The sequence below is a fragment of the Cydia fagiglandana genome, chromosome 18 (assembly GCF_963556715.1).
Source record: "Cydia fagiglandana chromosome 18, ilCydFagi1.1, whole genome shotgun sequence".
Classification (NCBI taxonomy): Eukaryota; Metazoa; Arthropoda; class Insecta; order Lepidoptera; family Tortricidae; genus Cydia; species Cydia fagiglandana.
This window is the reverse complement of record NC_085949.1, coordinates 13844712-13869728: the sequence shown is the minus strand read 5'-3', so window position 1 is coordinate 13869728 and position 25017 is coordinate 13844712. Positions and strand designations below refer to the sequence as shown.

The 25017-nt window shown below is 40.5% G+C and overlaps 1 protein-coding gene across 1 annotated transcript; it reads left to right on the top strand.

Moving 5' to 3' along the window:
* Positions 1–252: 252 nt before the first annotated feature.
* LOC134673184 (DNA polymerase alpha subunit B) lies at positions 253–24911 on the top strand. The gene is made up of 12 exons (XM_063531139.1): positions 253–408; positions 552–780; positions 946–991; positions 6707–6771; positions 7327–7491; positions 15614–15737; positions 16377–16501; positions 18304–18452; positions 20361–20595; positions 22340–22543; positions 23401–23584; positions 24743–24911. Exons 1-12 carry the CDS (start codon positions 333–335, stop codon positions 24872–24874), a joined length of 1734 nt encoding a protein of 577 aa, XP_063387209.1. The 5' UTR covers positions 253–332; the 3' UTR covers positions 24875–24911.
* The last annotated feature ends 106 nt before the right edge of the window (positions 24912–25017 follow it).

Below are 25017 nucleotides of genomic sequence, written 5' to 3'. Positions count from 1 at the left end.
TAAAACCTAAAAATAACCAGTCTCTTTTCGGTTGAACATACATCACATAATTTAACCAGTGCGAAACATTCCTTCGCCATTGTTTTTTATTTCATTTTAATATGTAATCAAAGTTGGAGTGGAATTCAAATATTTCTCGATTCGATTACACACACGATTACAAATAACGATTTTGGGCGACTAGCTTGACGCCCCTCTAGCAGTTTCTCTAGTTTGTCTATGGTTAGCTTGGTTTGACTTGTCTATGGTTCAAACTTTCTGACGCAAACTTTTTGATTGGCGGTCTTCTCCTTGCTTCCTTCACTTCATTCACTCTCTCAAATTTACAGAAAATGGCTACCGAGGAGTTGCTGACTGAGCAATTTCAGTTTTTAGGTATTAGCGTACAGAAAGAAGTTTTAGCAAAATGTGAGTACCTAACTAATTACTTATTAACGGTCCACTTATCGGCAACTCTGTTAATAACCCGCATTTCGTGATTGTTTGTATGACTTGTACCGCTATGAAAATGACTGTTCAAGGTTGTTTTATTATTCACTTGTATTCCAAAGGTGTGAGTTTATGCGAAGAATACGACGTCGACGCCGAAACTTTTGTCGAACAATGGATGGCGTTCAGTTTAACGAACTTAAACGGCGCTCCTCCGAATTTGGATAGCTTGGATTCACTTGAGAGAAAGGAATTTTCCAAGCGGGCGGATCGCCTCAGCGCGCCCGTTAAAGATGCTAGAACGAGTACCGGCACAAGTGTCGCGGTGTACGGAGCGTCCGTTGCTACTCAGTATCCTTTTTGCTCGCATGTTCCACGTGCTCTAACGATGTTTTAGTGTTAATAAGTTTTCTAACGTATTTCCTCGAAATCTGCAACTGTTACTAATTGTTTTTTTTTATATGGGTTTTGTGTTCATGTTTCAACATAATTGTCATAATATTCCTTCACATTCAGGCCAGATAATGAAGTCCTATCTAAATACATAGCAGTAACTCCAAAGGTACGTTATTTTACTTTGATTATTCTTTGTAACAACTTAACCTTGTAGAAGTAATTGAAGTGACATGCTGTCCTTATCTTCTTATTGTGGGAACTGAATGTCAGAGTGAGACATACTATAGCAGGCATACATAAAAAACTTTGTTAGATAGAAATACATGTTAGGATGTATGGACATCAATTTTGGTTTTGTACTTGTCATCATTATTATGAATGTATGTTGTAATCGTCTTTTATTGTAGTTTTATGCTTGGCAGAAGTTATGATTTTATATTTTATTTTATTTTCTGTGAGCAATGAGATACTTCTTGTGTTACATGACTTTTTCTCTAGGTTATCTTGTATATGGCTGATATAGGAAGTGTCAAACCAGAATAACATCTACTTGTGCTGAATGGGTATGAATCTAGTGGCGCAGTGCCTTCTGTGACTAGATCTACACTCATTGAGGGCTTGTAGACCAACCACCGGCAGAGACAAGAAGACTTGATGTAGTATTTAGTATTTACTTTATTGACTTGATGATATTTGTGGGCGAGTATGCTTCTAGTTCGTGTCACTGATACCATGACTAGATCCATACTCGTCTGCAGCCATCAACTCACTCAACACAACTAAGGTTTATTTACTAAACTATGTGAATTATAATATGAAAATTATGTGGTGGAGTTAAAAAAAGTTATTATTGTCAGGCGGCAAGCAAAACTTGCTAATTACTACCACAAGTTTGAAGCCTTAGGGCCACTTGCACCATTCACTAACCCGGGGTTAACAGGTTAAACCATGGAGTTACCATGGTTACCAGTATAATTTGACACTGTGTTAACAGTTAAACCGATTAAGCCCGGGTCAGTGGAATGGTGCAAGTGGGCCTTAGTGAGCCATAGGGTAATAACACAAGGTAATTGTGTATTTTTTTGCAATTAGGTACTGAGTTTTGATTGTCACCTGACATATCAGATATACAAAAAAATGATAACTTAACTTTTTGAACTCTACCCTTATATGTATACCTAGGTATAGTTTAATATGGTTTGACTTAGAAATATGTATTAATTTTCTTGAAGATGATATTGCCTATTATTATTAAGACAGTAAGAATTGTAATTAATTTTTAATTTTAGTATCTTTTCATATATTTTTTTACAATAATTTTACTAAAGAATGCTTAAGAGGGTTTTTGTCTGCGTTAGTATCTCATAATATAATTGTAAATGGAAGACTGGCATCTGGCATGAAGGTTACCTATATTGAACCCTCAAAAAAATGTAATCTGGACCCTCGCTAATCTGGTGACTGCTGTAATACGGGCACTGTCGACCCGGGTGCGCTGCCTTAATATGGCAACTTTGGTAGTCACCATGTTTTTGTTGCTTCCCCAAGCAAGACCAAGGCATGTCTGCAACCATTTTGATAGCACACGCAGTGCAAGTGTTATTTTAAACATCAAACTTCTAGAATTTCTTCTATCAACATTGTTGCAGACTTCTTGGTCTAACTCTACTAAGTGATTGCTTCAACCTAAAAATTGCAAACGGTAGTCCGGAAACGCTAGGTCTTACTGTACTTTCAATGTGGTTCTGTAACATGTATAAACATTAAGTAACCATCAACAATAAACCATAAAGCACACACATATAATGTAACCAGACCCACAGCCCCAGTAGCAATTTTAAGTTGCATGGGATACCCGTAAAACATTTGCAAAAGCACAATAAGTTGCGAAAGAAAATGTATTGAAGTATCCATAGTTTGAACGAACAAAATACAAAGCAATACTATATTAAAATTGTGCACTCAATAGTGTCAAAATAATTTCATACTTTATGTATGAAACAATAGAAAAGAATTGAATATTTTAGATGTATTTCAGAATTTTCCCTATTTAGGTAAACTACCAAGCGCTAAGCTGTACTTTGCTAGCTAATACAATTATCTAAGTGTGTGTAATTTTACAGTTGTTAACTGACACCAATTCAGGCTGAAATGCCTAATCTAGACAGACACCATGTATGTATGTATGTACACTACACATACATGAGTTCATTGCCTTCTGATCGCGATTTGATTGCTGCGACAATTACAGTAATGTATGTAGAATGTGGAATCCGGTATTATACCCATTGTACTCGGTATCACGAGGTCTTTCGATCCTAATGGGATAAAAAATGTCCCAGAGTTGTTTTCCTATTGTGTTACCATTTCCCCATATATGTACATACTTTGTATGGCGGCACCAAAAAGGAAAGATTGAAAAATGTACCTATGGAATTTTTATAACACTTTTTTTCTCCTATAAGGATGAAAAGGGCATCCTGACTAGAAATAACACAAAAGTGGCAAAAAAGGTCACGGTATATAAAAAATAAATAAAAGAAACTCAGTAATGAGTTGTGTGATGCAGTTTTTCTCCTAGCCTTTTACATTGCCTATAGTGTAGTCGTGTATAGTTACTGAGAAATATACTGGCATTTGTAAACGATCTATAATTCCGAGCTGTCGATATTGAACTAAATCGACGACCTATTTGAGCTGCAGCTGTTTCGAGTCGCAATATACAAACTCTGAATAACGGTACAGCTTTAATACAAGTTGTGTGGGACTTGTACCGTTTTCCGCTAGAGCAATAGATGCAGGGTCAAAGTGCAGGCTAAACTGGGACGCATCTGTTTGTAGGGCTGCCAGTACATAAATCTTGATTATACGATCCTGTGCCCGCAATTATACGAAATTCGATTGCATTATACGAGTACAAAAAAAACTATTATTTTAAATCGATTTTTTAATAACTGGTGGATCTTTCTCTTTTACTCCAATGACAGCGTAATAAGAGTGACAGAGAAAGATGCCCGCAATTTGCGAACTTGGATTTTCGCGGTTATAGCCCACGTTAGTCTACTAGTAAGTCTACCGCGAACCACGTTCAACGTGTTGCCTCCCTGTCACACTTACGTACGTATTTACAAGTGCGACAGAGAGGCAAGACGTCGAACGTGGTTCGCGGTAGGCCCTCTGATTGGCACACTGTTTTTTGAAGCATTGGCAGTAGTTTGACATCGGTGTTTTTTTCGTATCCAATTATACCGATTGACCAACTATACGACATGTATACGAAAATAATTTCATTATACGAATTTCGTAGCCTATTATACGATCTGGCAGCCCTGGTTTGTGCTGTCATATATCGAATGTTCTGTTTACATGTATTATTTAGGTAAATACTAAATAATGGTGTCCCGAAATACATACACAGATATTTATCAACGTTGAGTAGCCTTATTTCCTAAATATGTCTTCACTCTTACAGCAGAGGCAACAAGGCAGACAAGATGATTTACCTAAATAGTTACTAAGTAGTTTAGTACCTATACCTATTATAGCTAAGTTAGTTAAGTTATATTATAATTCTGTGGCCCTAGTGAAAAAGGGTACAAGTCTCACGCAGCTTAGGACTAAAAGGGCCCGAGACATGTACCTTTTTTCACTAGGGACACAGAATTAAAGTTATACTTTTCCCTATGTGACTATATCGCCATACGATATAATAAATAAATCTGATGGTTCCTGATGTGCCGCTTTATATTGAATTATTGAGTGACGAGTATCGAAGCCAGTCATAAAATCTGCCCTCCTGTCGGCCTGTTCTACATACAATATTAAAAAAAAAATATTTATTAGGTATTATAAAGGTATTTAAATATGAAACTCCCAGGCTTATCTGATCCTTGATTCCTCCACCTTGTAGGTAATTCGTAAGCATTTAGCGTTAGTTTAAAATTAAAATAAATAAGGTAAGAATTCAACATTGCCTTAGGTATGTGTGGCATACGTGTTAGCACGGCTCCCTTTCCTTGGTTAAAGTTTTAACTTTTATATGTTCATTTATATACTGCTACTGTTGGACACTGACGAATGCCCCTAAGATCTTGAATTATCGTTGTCCCCTACATAGACAACCACACAAATGTATTGTACCTATCATGAACAAAACGTTAGATGTACAGTCACCTGCAATAATATGTTACTCTTTGAAGGCCGCAAAAATATGTGACACGCTCTTATGGCTCTACAAAATATAAGAACGTGTCAGATATTATCGCGGCCTTCGTTGTGTAACATATTATTGCAGGTGACTGTACAATGAACAGGTCGAGTAGGTACTTACCTATACAAACATCCTGTTTTTCGTTCACTATCTCATGCCTGTCATGCCTTAGGAAATTTGACTCTACACCTATCATACATAATGTACCTAAGAGAGCCAAATCACTATGCGACATGCATACAGTCATCTGCGATATTGTTAGCGGAGGCAGTTATAAAGTTGACCCAAAAATTTTTTATTAAGCTATGAGCTTAATCATATATGTTCCTTGAGTAATTCTAAGCATTTCAAGCCTGGGAGGCAATAAGAAATGTGTGTCTACTCGGATTTGTAATGGATTCAAACTTTCAACCTCTTTTTAACCCTGTTAGGGGATGAATTTTACAAAACGCTTAAAATTACTTTTCCTGTCTTTTAATAATATCCCCAAATACAAAGATTCAAGTCCCGCGTTCGAAAAATTTTTTGATATCCATACAAACTTTCAACCCCTTTTTCACCACCTTAGGGGATGAATTTTCAAAAACGCTGAAATTAGTTTTCTTGTATGTTTATAATATATCGTTTTACGAAGTTTCAAATTCCTAGCTTAAAATAAAACTTGAACCCCATACAAACTTTCATCCCCTTTTTAACCCCCTTAGGGGTTGAATTTCCCAAAATCGCTTCTTATCTCTTGTACACTTTATAAATGTAATCTAGTGTGCAAATTTCAACTTTCTATCTTTTGTAGTTTCGGCTCCGCGTAGCAAAAATCTCCAACCAAATTTTTCACCTTTTTACGTTTTTCTTGTAAAATTACTATGAAACTGAAAAAAACAAATATCAGCAATGAATTCTACGTCTTTGGTTTATACGAAAATGATACCAAACTTGCCCAAGTACCCACCAGGATCAGAATAGATTTTTTTTAAAGATGACGGGTGGCGGCCGTCTTTGTACCCCACCCTCCCCCCCACCCCAGGCTAGAAATGCTTAGAATTACTCAAATATCAGATGTGATGAAGCTCATAGCTTAATAAAAAATTTTTGGGTCATGTATGGCAGCGTTACATAACTGATTCCAGTATGTCTTAAGGACAAATCTAAATGTCAGAGTGGACAAATGGGAATTATACTATTCCCTGACCTTAGACTGTCCCTAGCAACTCTATTCTGTCCTACATGAATGTTTTACTTAGGGCTCATTTAGACGATGCGAGAACTCGCACGCGAGTTTCATAAGTCATAACATTGCGGGTTTTGATCGGTCGGTTCAATTGGCCGTAATCAAAAGTCCGCAATGTAACTAAAATTGGATGCGAGTGCGCGGTCCGTCTATAGGAGCATTCCATGGGCTGTCCCGTACAAACGCATTTTATTTCCTGTGTTGCGACTTTTTTCTCGGCATTTAAAGCAGGCAATTATTTTTCTGTGCATATTTTTGACGATTTGTCATAGAAAAGGAAACTCCTATACCTTTAAATCTTCAAAAACTACGCGTTTGTACGGGACAACGGTAGACAATTTCATGGAATGCTCCTATATCAGCCCGTTAACTAAACTTACGTTGCTTGTGAACCAGTTTTTTGTAGTCAAGGATCACGTGGCTAACTAAAATGCCTTTTCCAGAGAATTAAAGTGGAGGATACAAGTCATAAACGCGAGTTGACTGCAGCTACATACTCCCCGAAAACGTAAGTAACACCACAGAATAAATAATAGTACTAGGTACAGAAGATTCACTCTAACAAAACGTGTCTGTTACGATTAGGACAGCGCCACGCGCGGCTTAGAGCTAGCCACCAAAATTGGTGTGATACGGATGTACTTGTTGCAAAGCGACGAAATTGCGGAGTGAGCCACGCCTGGTAACACTACCTACGGCCGACGAGAAAGTTTTTTTTAATGGACTACAGGATTAGCTTGCCTATTGTATCGCTCAGGAAACGTGGGTATGTAATATGGGTGTGAATATAATAATACGCTGATATTTGGGTCGTTGATAGCCGACAATCGCTTTTTCGCAGTGATAGGAGCTATCATCTCATGCTCGCTTCAAAGAACTCTTAAGAAGACGCTTGGAACCTATAGGTACCTAAGCATAGTTATCGAGGAGTCTGTAATGTGTAGTGCAAAGTCTCGACCATTTCTTTGGATTTGGTCGTCTCTTAAATCGTTTAAAAACGAGCCTAATTTATCAGGTTATCGGTATTACAGGAATTCAAATTGTATAGTAATCATGTTTTCAGCGGAGCGTCATCAAAATACAGTACACGAGGCAACGCCGGCACAGTCGTTCACAGCTACGGCGACGATGACTTGTTACAAGCGATCACCACGCCCAGCGGGCCCAGTGACGTCATCAACGTCGCCCAGGTGCCCAACTACGACGGCGAGCTGTACACTAAAGCCATGTAAGTAAAATGCAACCCCGGTGTGTTAGTGTGTGTGCGTGTGTCTCCATTCGACACCCTTTTGGGATGGTGTGAGGGGGCTCTTCGGCATCCCTGCTGCGGACCCAATGTGGACCCTGTTTTGGGTCGCGCCCCGCCTTGTGGGGCGGTCCGTCGCCGTCATTTTGGGGACGGTTGTGCGTCTGGCTGCAACCCCGGTACTTCACAGCTACGATGATATGTTACAAACCATCACCACGCCCAGCGGGCCCAGTGACCTCATCAACGCCACCCAGGTCTCCGGTCACGACGGCGAGCTGTAATATACATACACTAAAGCCATGTACTTACCTTAGTGTATAAGGTAAGGTGCAACACCGGTACTTCACAGCTATGATAATTGTTGCAAATTGATACTAGCGGGTACAAAGACTACAAAGGCACGATCAGTAATGAGTAATTTATTGCCTTCATAGGTACAATAAGGTCTTACATTAGAATGGTGAACAAGCTATGAACCCTAGGGTTACAGCTGTAAGGGCATTGCAAATTACGTCACACGTACAACGTCACTCTGGTCCCCAACACCCACGGTGTGCCGTTCATTAAAGCCAAGTATATTTATAAGATGCAACCCCGGTACATTACAGTACCATGATTGTTCCAAAGTTCCAATTGTGCCAACGGGTACAGAGGGCCAGAGCAAAGAACTATGTCCTAAGGACTCCTGTGGAGTAATGGTTCAGATCTATACAGTTGACAGTGGCTATTAGTACCTACTTGTTTCAATCATCATCGCGCACACGGCTGAGTGAACTCTACATTAGAGCCATGAAAGTATGTGTGTCATTATAAGTAACTGTTAGCAGTACAAATTAGCATATACAAACCTTTTTTCAGCTTAACTTCCTCTGCATGTACATAGGCAAGGTATCTTAACTATGGGCTATTATACATAAAGAGTTAAGGAAGTCTAATAAGTAGAAATAAGCACTTATATTTCTATCTATACAGGGTGATCAATCCAAATGGGTCAGTATGGAGAAGTCAGAAACTATGAGAGATAGCAAAATCTGTTCTTAGGAACCATGGCTTCGATTTTAGATTTAATAATAATGGCATTAAATTTTTTTTTTAAATCTATCATACATAACCGGGATTCGAACATGGTCAATATGCTTGTTGTTTGTTTGTATGGCAACTTTTAAACGATGCGTGATAGGTGGAAGGTGCTCGACCAAATATCATAGAGGGCCCCGAGACAAAACAAAGTACATAAAAAAAAATCAAAATGGCCGACTTTATTTTTTATTTTTTTCAAGTTGGTTGGTTTTTCAAGTCGGGCTGAGATTCGCCGATGCGGCGAGCCTGGGGGCCCAAGATTACAATGACAAAAAAATATTTTTGGAAAAATTCAAAATGGCGGACACGGGCAAAGTAAAATTTTCAAGTAGGTTAAGCGAGCCCGAAGGGCGAGCTTCATGCCGGGAGGCCGAAGGCCAACCCCGGTGGAAGGCCGAATGCCCTGAGCCTCCACCCCTACTCTCAAAACGCGAGGCCGAAGGCCGAACTGCGTGAATTCGGTGCTTCCAAGCGTTCTACCAAGTCAACTGTATTGATGACCGAAGCCGGCAGGCCGAATCCCCCACGGCGAAGCGTCGAGGCTTGCGAATGCCGAAGGCCGAGCTCTGCGTAGGGCCGAAGGCCCGAAGCGTCACACGAGAGGGGGAAGTTGGAGCTTAAACACGACCCAACACTTTTCCTATTGGGAGTCGCTTTTTGGGCGTCGGGGTGGAGGCTTCGGGTCTTCGGCCCTCCACCGGGGTCGGCCTTCGGCCTCCCGGCCTAAAGCTCGCCCTTCAGGCTCGCTTAACCTACTTGGAAATTTGTCTTTGCCCGTGTCCGCCGCCATTTTCGATTTTTCCAAAAATATATTTTTGACGTTGTAATCTTGGGCCTTCAGGCTCGCCGCATGCCAATTCTCAGCGCGCTCGGACCAACTTGAAAAAATTAAAAAAAAGTCGGCCATTTTGATTTTTTTTATGTACTTTGTTTTGTCTCGGGGCCCTCTATGATATTTGGTCGAGCACCCCCCACCTATCACGCATCGTTTAAAAGTTTCCATACAAACAAACAACAAGAATATTGACCATGTTCGAATCCCGGTTATGTATGATAGATTTAAAAAAAAATTGAATGCCATTATTATTAAATCTAAAATCGGAGCCATGGTTCCTAAGAACAGATTTCGCTATCTCTTATAGTTTCTGACTTCTCCATACTGACCCATTTAGATTGATCATCCTGTATATATAAATGCAAGTGTCCTGACTGACTGATTCATCAACGCACAGCCGAAACTACAAAAGCCAGAAAGTTGAAATTTGCACACCAGATTGCATTTATAAAGTGTACAAGAGATAAGAAGCGATTTTGAGAAATTCAACCCCTAAGGGGGTTAAAAAGGGGATGAAAGTATGTATGGGGTTAAAGTTTTCTTTCAAACTAGGAATTTGAAACTTCGTAAAAAGATGTATTATTAAAATACAAGAAAACTAATTTCAGCGTTTTTGAAAATTCATCCCCTAAGGTGGTGAAAAAGGGGTTGAAAGTTTGTATCGATATCAAAAATTTTTTCGAGTGGTGGACTTGAATCTTTGTATCTGGAGATATTATTTAAAGATAAGAAAAGTAATTTCAGCGTTTTGTAAAATTCATCCCCTAACAGGGTTAAAAAGGGGTTGAAAATTTTAATCCATTACAAATGCTTTGAAACTTCTTAGAAAGGCATAATAGCCGATTACATAAAAAATTGATTGCAACGTTTTTGGAAATTCAACCCTTAAGGGGGTTAAAAAGGGGATGAAAGTTCGTCTTCGGGTGCAAATTTTATTTTAAGCTAGGAACTTGAAACTTTGTAAAAAAGTATCAAATTTAAATACAAGAAAATTAATTTCAGCGTTTTAGACAATTCATCCCCCAAGGTGGTGAAAAAGGGGTTGAAAGTTTGTATGGATATCAAAAATTCTTTTGAGCACGGGACTTGAATCTTTGTATTTGAGGATATTATTAGAAGACAATAAAAGTAGTTTCAGCGTTTTGTAAAATTCATCCCCTAACAGGGTTCAAAAGGGGATGAAAGTTTGTATGGGGTTAAAGTTTTCTTTTGAGCTAGGAATTTGAAACTTCTTGGAATGATATATTATTAAAATACAAGAAAACTAATTTCAGCGTTTTTGAAAATTCGTCCCCTAAGGTGGTGAAAACGAGGTTGAAAGTTTGTATGGATATCAAACATTTTTTCGAGTGTGGGACTTGAATCTTTGTATTTAGGGATATTATTAGATGACAGGAAAAGTAATTTCAGCGTTTTGTAAAATTCATCCCCTAACAGGGTTAAAAAGGGGTTGAAAGTTTGAATCCATTACAAATGGTTTTGAAACTTCTTAGAAAGGCATAATAGCCGATTACAAAAAAGTAATTGCGACGTTTTTGGAATTTCAACCCCTAAGAGGCTTAAAAGGGGGATGAAAGTTCGTCTGCGGGTGCAAATTTTATTTCAAACAAGGAACTTGAAACTTTGTAAAAACGTTTTAAATTAAAGTACAAGAAAACTAATTTCAGCGTTTTTGAAAATTCATCCCCTAAGGTGGTGAAAATGGGGTTGAAAGTTTGTATGGATATCAAACATTTTTTCGAGCGCGGGACTTGAATCTTTGTATTTGGGAATACTATTAGAAGACAATAAAAGTAATTTCAGCGTTTTGTAAAATGCATGGTAACAGGGTTAAAATGGGTTTCATAGTTTGAATCCATTACAAATGCTTTGAAACTACTTAGAAAGGCATAATAGTCTATTACAAAAAAAAGTAATTGCAACGTTTTTGGAAAGTCAACCCCTAAGGGGGTTAAAAAGGGGATGAAATTCATCTTGGGGTGTAAATTTAATTTTAACCTAGGAACATGAACTTTTTGCAAAAAAAGGTATTAAATAAAAAAACATGAAAACTAATTCAAGTATTTTTGAAAATCATCCCCCAAGGTGGTGAGAAAGGGGTTGAAAGTTTGTATGGATATCAAACATTTTTTCGAGTGTGGGACTTGAATCTTTGTATTTAGGGATATTATTAGATGACAGGAAAAGTAATTTCAGCGTTTTGTAAAATTCATCCCCTAACAGGGTTAAAAATATTTTGTGAGATCAGTATCAGATATTTTGTGAGTGCGGAACTTGAATCTTTGTATAAGGGCATAGGGCTATTATGAGAATACAAAAAAAGTAATTTCTGCAACCAACATCAAAATCCACTTGACTTAAAATTTCATACAACGTGCTAAAAAAGAAAAGTACTTAATTTCAACATTGCTTGGATATGAAAATTATAGGTACTAAAGATGTAAAATGTTGAAGATAAGATTCCACGCGGACGAAGTCGCGGGCAACAGCTAGTTATTCTATATCTCTATTTGAGCACTGCAAACAAAAACGCGTCACAGACCGCTTCCATACTTATTGAATAATAGATTCTTAACTCCATTTTTAGGGCTTGTAAATAAATTCCCCCGTTTGTTCAGCGCTGTGCTTCTGAGCTATCAGTCAGTGAAGTGGACTGGAACTTCTACGAACTTAATATATATTCAGACTTATTTTTAATTCATGATCAAAATCTTATTTTCTCATAAATATGTATAGTCAGCTGCTTAGATGCGTAGCGTCGTTTTCTTGGTAAGCCCCTCTTACCTCTAGGTAAGGCAAAGGCATGTGATTTTCAAACCGCAGGGGTTTGAACCTCGCCTTGTATTTTTCGGATCTTACGTACGAAACTTGATTTGATATGTACCAGTCGTTTTTCGTTTAATCAAAACAACCTAAGGAACATACCTAGACAACACACTAGACCACCTAGACTAGACTAGCAATATCAGAAGCAAAACTAGCAACACAAAAAACCGGGCAAGTGCGAGTCGGACTCGCGCACGAAGGGTTCCGTACCATAATGCAAAAAAAAACCAAAAAAAGACGGTCACCCATCCAAGTACTGACCACTCCCGACGTTGCTTAACTTTGGTCAAAAATCACGTTTGTTGTATGGGAGCCCCATTTAAATCTTTATTTTATTCTGTTTTTAGTATTTGTTGTTATAGCGGCAACAGAAATACATCATCTGTGAAAATTTCAACTGTCTAGCTAATTAGCTATCACGGTTCGTGAGATACAGCCTGGTGACAGACGGACGGACGGACGGACGGACAGCGAAGTCTTAGTAATAGGGTCCCGTTTTACCCTTTGGGTACGGAACCCTAAAAAGTGCCGATAGTGGTGACATTGATTTACACACATTGTAATTTACAACGATTTGTAATTTACAATTTTGTTCGTGGCAAACAATTGCTATACAATTACCCTTTCATTGAATCATAATGGACTTGAAAATAACTATGTAGCTGTACCTACCATGACGATGAAATAGTTATTTGTTTTACAAGGGGGCAAAGTTGTTGTTTAACCGCTCGTGCTAATATTGATACCCGAGCAAGCGAATGATTCCAAAATTGAACCACGAGCGTAGCGAGTGGTTCGAAAAATGGAATATTGAGCGTTGCGAGGGTTTCAAAGCACGAGGGTTAAACAAAATTTGCCCCCGAGTGAAACACAAACTTTTTCACCACACCAACCCGAAGCAAATATTAAATGTAAAATATCAAACAAAATCAAACCAAATCAAATCCAAATGAATGTTATTAAATATTTATCATCCAAAATCGTCATTTAAAACTCAATTCTACAAGCAAACATAAGAAATCGACTCAAATTTGCATTTGATTACTTTGCCTCACATGTGAATAAAATGCAACTTTGCTATCAGTTTTGAAGTGCAAAGTAAGCCTTTCCGAGTTGGTGTGGTGAAAATATTTTGTTGCTGAGGCACAAAATAGATAGTAGGTACTTAGGCATAGAAGGGTCACTGTTTAACAAACCCGGACGAGCGTAAAGAATGAAATCTTTTAAGCGTGAAGTCTCGTAATAGCAGAGTTTCTTAAACTTTGATAGGGTAATTCGCCAGTAACTGGCCACTTAGTAACTGGCCGCCCTAAGGGCCCCCCCACATCTGGCGTCTTTCGAGCGTCGGCGTCTACAATTCTATGGCCGACGTCGACGCAACGTCGACGCAGCGTCGACGCAACTGCGCAGCGACGTCATTTTCCATAGCGCTGGACCGACGCCGACAGACGCCGACGCTCGAAAGACGCCAGATGTGGGGGGGGGGGGGCCTAAACTAAAAATGAATTCTATTCACAGTATTCACCTATACACAGAATTCATTTTTAACCGACTTCCAAATCCCAAAGGAGGAGGTTATCAATTCGGTTGTATGTTTTTTTTTTTTTTTGTTACTCCATATCTCCGTCATTACTGGACCGATTTTGAAAATTATTTTTTTGATTGTATGTATATGCATACAGATTGGTCCCGTTTTTGTCAAAATCCAGTTCTGATGATGGGATCTATGAGGAATCGACGGAACTCCTCAAATCTTAAAGGCATACATATGGTGATTTTTGTGTTTTTATCAACAAATCAAGCATATACATTCAAAAACGTGACATTTGATGAAGTGGAACTGCTGATGATGATCAGAACGGAACTCTTCAACGACGCATAGTTCACCTTTGGCGATTTGTCCTCTTCGTTATGTTTGTTAAGCAAGTTAAGTTTTTAAGCTACAATTTTGTCAAGCTTGAGTTCTGATGATGGGATCCATGAGAAATCGAGGGAACTCCTCAAATTTTAAAGGCATGCGTATAGAGATTTTTGTATTTTCATCAGAAAATCAAGCATTTTCATTAAAAACTGTCGCATTTGATGAAGTGGAACTGCTGATGATGATCAGAACGGAACTCTTCAACCACGCATAGTTCACGTTTGGCGATTTGTCCTCTTCGTTATGTTTGTTAAGCAAGTTTAGTTTTTAAGCCACATTTCTGTCAAGCTCGAGTTCTGATAATGGGATCCATAAGGAATCGAGGGAACTCCTCAAATCTTAAAGGCATACGTATAGAATTTTTTGTATTTTCATCATAAAATCAAGCATTTACATTAAAAACTGTCGCATTTGATGAAGTGGAACTGCTGATGATGATCAGAACAGAACTCTTCAACGACGCATAGTACATGTTTGGTGATTTCGAATTTCGATTTTGACTTGGACTGGGACCCGGACTCATACCCGGATCCGGTTCGGACCCGGACTCGGACCCGGACTCGGACCCGGACCCGGACTCGGACCGGGACTCGGACCCGGACTCTCACTCAGAGACCCGGACCTTGACCCGGAAAACCACTATGATACCTAAACTAAATAAACCACTATGATTACCTACCATAAAATGTGGGTATGATGATGCCAAACCCCTCCCGGCGCTCAAACTCCCTTACACCGCACCGCATGCGCCGTTAAGTGGGTTAGGTTAGGTTTGATCTGCGATCCTCACAGAACCGAACAAAAGTGGGTTAGGTTTGGTTAGAACTGCGAGTCTTACAGAAACGAAATGCTACTAGAATAGTGGGTTTGATTAGGTTCGAACTGCGATCCTCACAGAACCGAACTGCTATCAGAGAAGTGGGTTAGGTTAGGCTAGAACTACGACCCTTACGGAAACGAAATGCTACTAGAAAGTACTGGTTTTACCTCCTTTTCTACATAGTGCACCATCTACCATAAAATCTTTCACCGGGCCCCATAGAAGTCGGTTTTTTTTTCTTAAAAATTATAGTATAAGGTTTCAATAACAGCTTTCCATAACTGGCCACCTTATGCTAAAATGAATTCTATTTATAGGTGAATATAAATCATTTTTGGTTCGGGGTGGCCAGTTACTGACGAACCCTATATAACTGTTTTACCAACCAACTATTTTAGCGTCATGCTGGTTGCCAGCAAACGCACATGAAGCTTGTAGTGCGACCTAAAGGCCTGTGCACGCCGGCTGTAGGAGCTGCAAAATGTAGGAGCCGCACACGCACACGTCACGCAAGCGGTGTGCCGTCTCTTATAAGGATCTGTACATTACAACGCCGCACGAGCACGTCACGCACTCGCAGCCGGTGTGCCCAGGCCTTAAAGGAACTACTTTGTCACAGGTTTGGCTTTGAACTCCTCCCCGAGAAGGCCAGCATATACGACGGACACATAAGCTACGTCTCGCGACACATCATGAAGAGGGCCGGCATCACAGAGAGCAGCTCTGTTAGGCACAAAACACAGGTTTGTTCACTAGGCTTCCTGTCTATTTCGTGATCAAAGCATGCTAAACTTGAGGGAAGGTTTTGTATCAAACAGAGCGTATTGGAGATGTCTGTGTGGTACATGATTGATAGCGAGTTTTAAATTCTACGTTCCAAACACCCGAAAGTTAAATATCAGACCATTTCACCCGCCTAATTTCCTTGCGCGTATTTTTTCTCTGAAGTATGTACTTATGATTATGGCGTTTGGTTAGGAACCACATTTAAAAACAACCGGAAATAACATCAAAATGTGGAAATTGTTCCACAAAATTACGTGTGATACAGGGTACAGTGCTATAGGGTATTTGACTATATTTAAAATAAATTATTTTATAGAAACAAAAACATGGACCAGATTAGCTCATAATAAGGAAGAGTGGAGAAGATTGGGGGAGGCACACAGAAGCGGTTACCGTAGAATGTAGAATAAGGAAAACTGTAGATATAGTATAAAAACGTACCTTTTCTGAAATAAGGCTATAAATAAATAAATAAATAAATTTTACACCACGCAAAAAATAAAGCACCAGAAAATAAAGAAACTTCAAATAGTCAAATACCCTATTTCAGTATGAGAACCTATTTTTTGTTGCTTCATAGTCGTGCAACATTTCAGACGGAGGTGACAGTGGCGGGTCGGATCGAGTGCGACGCGGACGCGAGGCTGAACCCCAAGTGCGTGGTTCTGCAGGGCACGTGGGAGCATTCTCTCAGCCAAGCCGTGCCCGTCGACTTGGACGGGTGAGCTGCTACACTTACCGCAATTTTCTTACCTATATCCCAGAAGCTTCGAGCAACACGGAAGGGAGGCGGCATTCGCACTAGCGCGGGTAATAAAACTAGTTGCGCTCGGATTTTTCACTAGACCGAGTCCAATTCCAGATGAGCGCGTGAACACAGCAGCAGAAAAAATGCCTAATTGCTCGGTTTTTTGTCGTAAAAAGAGGTTTGGGGCAACAAATTTACAAAAAGAAGATGTTACTTTTCACATGTAATATTTATTTTACATATCATACGTTTAATTACATTTAAAAACAATAATGATATTTTAGTCTCATGTAATTGTTGGATTTATTGATTTTGCTCGCCCAGTACAAATTGCGGATCGGTCGAGTGACAAATCCGACTTCTTATCTCTCAGAATCATCAATCAATCAATCAGAATACACAATAAAAGTTCAAAATAGATTTAGGAAGATGTACCTCCTAAATCCCTGCGTACAATGTTTTGTAACAAAACATTGTACGCAGGGATTTAGGAGGATATAAGTACAATTTTGATAATCAATGGGATGTTTTTTCAACTACCCGTAGACTAGACTTCGAGTCGAATTTGAATCTTAATTTTAGTGACAATATGCCCCATGTCATGTCACGATTAGTGACTGATGATAGTGACGATGGGTAACCAAAGTGGCTATAGGAAATCCAGTCTTAAGTAAAACAACGTACCTTCATGGAGATTCGGTAAATAATCGTTTTGGCTTGTTGGCTTTTTGCTGCATTTTGCTCCGCTAACTTTTGTAGGTACTAGTAATGTAACTAATGTTACTACTTACTATCCTATATTCAGTAGAGTCGACGTCAAAGATATGTTTACAATTTTGCACCTTACTCTGTTCTAATAAGGCAAAAAATGTGTCGACGTCGACTGTACAGCGATAAAAACATGTAATTTTTTCAGTTTGAAACAGTATTCCCTATTCCCGGGCCAAGTGGTGGTGATGCGGGGCACCAATCCGCGCGGAGACAAGTTCCTGGCGCAAGAAGTATTCTGCGATGGCGCGCTGCCGTTACCTGACCATAGGGCGGATATGATTAATGCTTTCCAAGGTGGGTCCATATATTTATTTCAGTTTGAAACAGTATTCCCTATTCCCCGGACAAGTGGTGGTGATGTGGGGCACCAATCCGCGCGGAGACAAGTTCCTGGCGCAAGAAGTATTCTGCGATGGCGCGCTGCCGTTACCTGACCATAGGGCGGATATGATCAATGCTTTCCAAGGTGAGTCCACATATTTATTTCAGTTTCAAACAGTATTCCCTATTCCCGGGCCAAGTGGTGGTGATGCGGGCACCAATCCGCGCGGAGATAAGTTCCTGGCGCAAGAAGTATTCTGCGATGGCGCGCTGCCGTTACCTAACCATAGGGCGGATATGATTAATGCTTTACAAGGTGGGTCCACATATTTATTTCAGTTTGAAACAGTATTCCCTATTCCCGGGATAAGTGGTGGTGATGCGGGGCACCAATCCGTGCGGAGACAAGTTCCTGGCGCAAGAAGTATTCTGCGATGGCGCGCTGCCGTTACCTGACCATAGGGCGGATATGATTAGTGCTTTCCAAGGGGGGTCCATATATTTATTTCAGTTTGAAACAGTATTCCCTATTCCCCGGACAAGTGGTGGTGATGTGGGGCACCAATCCGCGCGGAGACAAGTTCCTGGCGCAAGAAGTATTCTGCGATGGCGCGCTGCCTTTACCTGACCATAGGGCGGATATGATTAATGTTTTCCAAGGTGAGTCCACATATTTATTTCAGTTTGAAACAGTATTCCCTGTTCCCCGGCCAAGTGGTGGTGATGTGGGGCACCAATCCGCGCGGAGACAAGTTCCTGGCGCAAGAAGTATTCTGCGATGGTGCGCTGCCGTTACCTGACCATAGGGCGGATATTATTAATGCTTTACAAGGTATTATGTACATATATTCATTTTTAAATGTCCCTACCTATTCACATAGGTATTCTAAACGTAACCACCACTAAAAAAACACTGTGCCAATCTACTCACTTATCCAAAATGGCCCTGGGTGCGTAGCGAACATGACAATCGTTTACGCTCCGTAGCGAACAAAACGCAACTACTGTCACTGTCGCACTAATTTGGAAGAGTGATAGAGAGAGATGACGATGACGCTACCCTACAGAGCGTTAAAGATTAGCATGTTGGCTAAGCTCTAGGGTGGGTCATTTTTACTTTTTTTTAATTTAATAGGGGGCTCAGTTAATAAAAGGTGCCATTTGGTAATTAATTAGTGCACATATTTTTATTTTATTTTTAGCTTTACTTTTACTGCCTCCGGATTTTAGTCAAAGTTTTTGTTAAATGTATGGACATTATGAAAAAAAAATGTTTCTTTTTGAGTACTTTTTTATTTATTTATTGGCTCTGAACCTTTACCATGCTATTTCGAGTTAATAATGGTATAACTTTTTAGCTAAAGTTCGAATAAAAAGACGATACATAAATATACTCCGCAGACCATACAAAATATAACAATATTTATATGAAAACTTTGAAATGGATCCGGAGGCAGAAAATGAATTCCGATTACAGAATAATTTGAAATACTGTTTATTGGCATTATTACGCAACTTTTTGTAACTGTGCCCGAAGGATAACTAATACTTTTTTTTTCTCCATACACGAGTGACCCACCCTTAAGCTCCCTGACCTGGAATATGACGTGCAATGCAAACGACAACATATTCGCCTTAAATTGACTTATAGTTGGTTTTTTTAGCATTAGAAAGAACTTGCAAGAAGGTAAGCGATCTTGACATGTCTTTTTATTGAAAAACGCTTTTTAAAAATCAATAACTATTACTTATAAAAGCAGAAGAATATAAATGATCGTATTAGATTCATAATTGTTACATATTTGCCGTAACTTATTTTTAAAATGTGTTTTTCAATTAAAAGACACATCAAGATTGTTTACCTTATTTCTAATGCTAAAAAAAACGAACTATAGGTATTCTGATCGCGAAGAACCACTACCACTAAAGAAACACCGTGCCAATCTACCCACTTATCCAAAATGGCCATCGGTGCGTAGCGAACATGACAATGTTTACGCTCCCATGGCCAGATTAGCGTACGAAACTGTCACTGTCACACTAATATGGACGAGTGATATAAAGAGAGATATGACTACGCTAAGCTACGGAGCGTTAACGATTGGCATGTTGGCTAAGCTCCCTGACCTATAATATGACGGCAAACGACAACATATTCACCTTAAATTGACAGTGCCGTTCCGTATAGAAAAGGAAGTATCGGGAATTGGGCGGGGAACGGTGAAGCAATCTTGCCTAGGACTGACACAAGTGGAAAATTTTGATTCGAGCTCTACACCCAGAGAGGTCTCCATTTAATATCAATAATACAGGTTAAAAAACCTGGCAAGTGCCAGTCGGACTCGCGCACGAAGGGTTCCGTACCATAATGCAAAAAAAGGCAAAAAAAAACGGTCACCCATCCAAGTACTGACCCCGCCCGACGTTGCTTAACTTCGGTCAACAATCACGTTTGCTGTATGGGAGCCCCACTTAAATCTTTATTTTATTCTGTTTTTAGTATTTGTTGTTATAGCGGCAACAGTAATACATCATCTGTGAAAATTTCAACTGTCTAGCTATCACGGTTCGAGAGATACAGCCTGGTGACAGACGGACGGACGGACAGCAGAGTCTTAGTAATAGGGTCCCGTTTTACCCTTTGGGTACGGAACCCTAAAAAGCTGCGACATATCGTATGTGACAATTTCTTTTGTTGTTTTACTTTACCACAACTTATCTAACCATAATTTCATTCTAGGAAACTTGTCAATGGTGGTCGCCGCGGGCCCGTACACGACCTCAGACAACTTATCCTACGAGCCCCTCAAAGACCTGGTCGCGTACGTTAGCACACACAAACCCCACATCGTCATCATGACGGGCCCCTTCATGGATGCCGACCACGCGAAATTGAAGGACAATACGCTGGCAGAGACTTACAAGTCGCTGTTTGAGAAGCTGATCGACAGTTTAACGGAGCTTAATACTAGCTGGTGAGTTGTAGCACTAATGTTATAGTTAATAAGGTTAAAAATGGCTTCTAAATAATCTCTATACCTATTCTACGAGCCCCTCAAAGACCTGGTCGCGTACGTCAGCACACACAAACCCCACATCGTCATCATGACGGGCCCCTTCATGGATGCCGACCACGCGAAATTGAAGGACAATACGCTGGCAGAGACTTACAAGTCGCTGTTTGAGAAGCTGATCGACAGTTTAACGGAGCTCGGTACCAGCTGGTGAGTTGTAGCACTAATGTTACAGTTAATAAGGTTATAAATGGCTTGTAAATAATCTCTATACCTATCCTACGAGCCCCTCAAAGGCCTGGTCGCATACATTAGCACACACAAACCCCACATCGTCATCATGACGGGCCCCTTCATGGATGCCGACCACGCGAAATTGAAGGACAATACGCTGGCAGAGACTTACAAGTCGCTGTTTGAGAAGCTGATCGACAGTTTAACGGAGCTCGGTACCAGCTGGTGAGTTGTAGCACTAATGTTACAGTTAATAAGGTTATAAATGGCTTGTAAATAATCTCTATACCTATCCTACGAGCCCCTCAAAGGCCTGGTCGCATACATTAGCACACACAAACCCCACATCGTCATCATGACGGGCCCCTTCATGGATGCCGACCACGCCAAGCTCAAGGACAATACGTTAGCAGAGACTTACAAGTCGCTGTTTGAGAAGCTGATCGATATTTTAACGGAGCTCGGTACCCGCTGGTGAGTTGTAACACTAAAGTTTGAGTTAAGGCTTGTCGCGTCGTCAAGTACATGCGTCCCACACCAATTTTGGTGTCTAGCAGTAGTAGTTGCCGCGCACCGCTACGGAACGGACGCCTGCTCGCGCTTGCGCCACCTTGCGGTCATATCTGTCGTAATAGACGCGTTTTTTTAGAGTGAACCTTCTCTACCTAGTACTATTATAATTTATTCTGTGTATAAGGTTACAAATGACTTCTAAATAATCTATACCTATTCTATAGGCATCTAAAAGACCTACATAGTAACTTAAATCAGCACATACAAACCACATATAATCATGACGGGACCCTTCATGGATGCCGACCACACCAAGCTGACGGACAATACGTTGGCAGAGACTTACAAGTCGCTGTTTGAGAGGACAATAATGTTATTAAACTTATATCGACCGGGATATGGACCGTGATTACCTTTTGTATTGTTTTCGAGCTCCCGATATTTCGACGCAGTTACATGCATCTTGTTTACGGGTAACTGAAGTTAGCGGGTGGGTGTCAAAGTTGTGTAAAGTTGGTCTATATACCTAAGTCTAGTAAAACTAACCGTGAATAATTAAAAACTGTTAATAATGTCATTAATTACTTCGTCATAATAATTACGATATGTATCTATAAACATAGGATGTTCACAACTAGAACGCTTACTGTACTCGATCAATTTGCATAAGGTTGCTAAATTCAGTGCCGGTAATTTTATCGGTTATTCCATAAGGTACATAGATGTCAAGTTTACCTCATGGAAACTTGTTTCTTTCAATTCATTCTGTGTTGCGGTTTGTATGATTACTCATTCAGTGCGAATAGCATATTAAATATATTTATGGCGTACCTAATCCATGCTATTATATATGTAATATGGTCATATGTCATTTCATATAGCGATTTACATACATTACAATCATTACATAATAACTTTTATTACAAACAAACGTAATAACATGATTCTTTCTTTCCAGTCCCTCCACCAAAATCTACATAGTATCCAGTCACAAGGACGCATTCCACCTGAACATATTCCCCACGCCGCCATACTCGACGCGGCGCAAGCACCCACACGTGCAGTTCGTGCCGGACCCGTGCACGCTCAACATCGGGGGCGTCATCGTCGGCGCCACGAGCGCTGATGTGCTCATGCAGATCAGCCAGGAGGAGATATCGCTGTGAGTGTACTGTACTATTGTAACAATCCCTCTCCAAACATCACAACACAAGCACTCGCACGTGCAGCTCGTGCCGGACCCGTGCACGCTCAACATCGGGGGCATCATCGTCGGCGCCACGAGCGATGATGTGCTCATGCAGATCAGCCAGGAGGAGATATCGCTGTGAGTTTACTGTACTATTGTAACAATCCCTCTCCCAACATCACAACACAAGCACTCGCACGTGCAGCTCGTGCCGGACCCGTGCACGCTCAACATCGGAGGCGCCATCGTCGGCGCCAAGAGCGCTGATATGCTCATGCAGATCAGCCAGGAGGAGACATCGCTGTGAGTGTCATACATTGCTCATATCAATCTCTCGAGTCCAAGCATTTTGAAATATCAAAAAGCAGTCTCAAAGGTTTTTTATTTATCTCACATTTTTTATAAAGTACTGCGTGCAATGCTTTATCGCGTCTGAGGGACTCAATGTCTCAAAGGGGTTAATTAATCCCTCAACGCTAGGAGTTGACGAGTTAAAGGGCAGAAACAGCCTCTTTTGAGAACTAAACCAGAGATTTATATTTCTCATGGGGAGTAAACCCAGACTAAGGTTTGCTGTAGCAACCTTCAAGATGGGAGCAATAAAAACAATCGATTCTGTAGTATCAAAATGACAAATTAACGAAATATGTGTATGACTTTCTTTGGTTTACTTTAGTTATTTTCATAGCGCTGTGATTTAAGGCATCATGATCTGGGGAAAACGGATATTGAAAAAGAGAGTTATTCAAATTCGTTAATGAATAACCCGGGATTAGTGGGATGGTGCAAGTGACACTAAGAAGTTTAATAATAAAGTGTGGTTGTTGCAGAGGCATGGGTGGCGACAAGCTAGCCCGCATGGCGTCGCACGTGCTGAGCCAGCAGTGCTACAGCCCGCTGTTCCCCGCGCCGCCCGCGCAGCCCACGGACGCCGCGCTGTGGGCGCAGCACGCGCAGATGCCGGCCACTCCCCATGTGTTGGTGCTGCCCTCTAACTTCAGATATTTTGTTAAGGTGACGCAATTTTTTAATAAATATAGTTTGCGATTATAATTCTTGCTGCGACTTTGAAAACTAGAGCGATCAACAAAATATGCCTTAGGGTGGTATTCCATCTGTCCAATATCTTAGTCCAAGGTGTATTGCGTCTCACATTTTGCTTAATGAGAGAGTGAGACGCAATAACATTGGGCAAAGAAAGTGGACAGGTGGAATACCACCCTTAGTATGAAGCCACTTTGTCAAGATCCTAAGCTTTATATTATTGTGGGGTGTATTTACATACCTGGGTCCTGTACTGTTGTTCTCTAAACTGTACCTAAATTATTGCTTGGACCAGTTGCTAGCCGAGCGCACCAGAAAATTGAGATTTAACCTTGTGGACGCCAATGACCGATATATCCGCACCGCAGGTTCAACGCCAAAGACTAATCGGTCACAGACCACAGAGCAATATAGACCTACGGTGCATATGCATAAAGTTCAATTTAATTTTTGACACTTCGGTGACGTGGCGGTCGCGTGACAGCTTTTGTGTTTGACACGGCGTCGAAAAGGTTAAGGCCGTATGGAGCCGCGCACGCACACGTCACGTAAACAGTGTGTCGTGTCACATAAGGAACTGTATATTATAACGCGCGCACGTGCACGTCTACGCACACGCACCCGGTGTGCACAGGCCTTTATTGAAACCATTATGAAACTACACAACGGGACTTATGTATGTATGTCACTTCAACATCAACAACCACTACACACAACAACAACTGAGTCAACAACTGAGTTGACATCAACATCTTCTAGCCGCGCGAGTTTTTCGAACTACCCGCACTTGGTCTTGTTTATCAGTTTGAACGTTTCGCGCACTAGGGATGTCACTCTGTCGACACACAACACTAACGATATTCGATTTATCGACTGTCGATATTCGTTTCCGCTTACATTTACTAATGAACATTTACATTTAATAATGAAACTCGTGCGGTTAGAAGATGTTGATGTCAACTTGAGCCAGTCTTCTCCGAGACCACGGGGACAACGCCGTCCTCGAAACGTCGGAGGTAAATCTTAAAACTTAAATACGCGATTAAATCCCGTTGTGTAGTTTCATAATGTTAAATAATCGTGGAAGTTTAAATCAGTGTCTTTATTGAAACCTACTTGCGTTTGTAGGAGGTGAACGGCACAGTGGTGGTGAACCCCGAGCGGCTCACCAAAGGCACGGGCGGAGGCACCTTCGCGCGCCTCGCGCTCAAGGTGGACGGGGACGCGCGGCAGGTCGCGGCGCAGGTCGTGCGCATTTGATATTCTTACGCAATAAAACATCCTGTGAGTACAATGCATTGTTTCTTTTCCAACCCTGTCTGTAGCTAGAAAAGTCTTCAGATTTAGTATTTATCCAGAATTGTCTTCAGGCTTTGTTATACTTTTTAAATAAATTAGGTAGT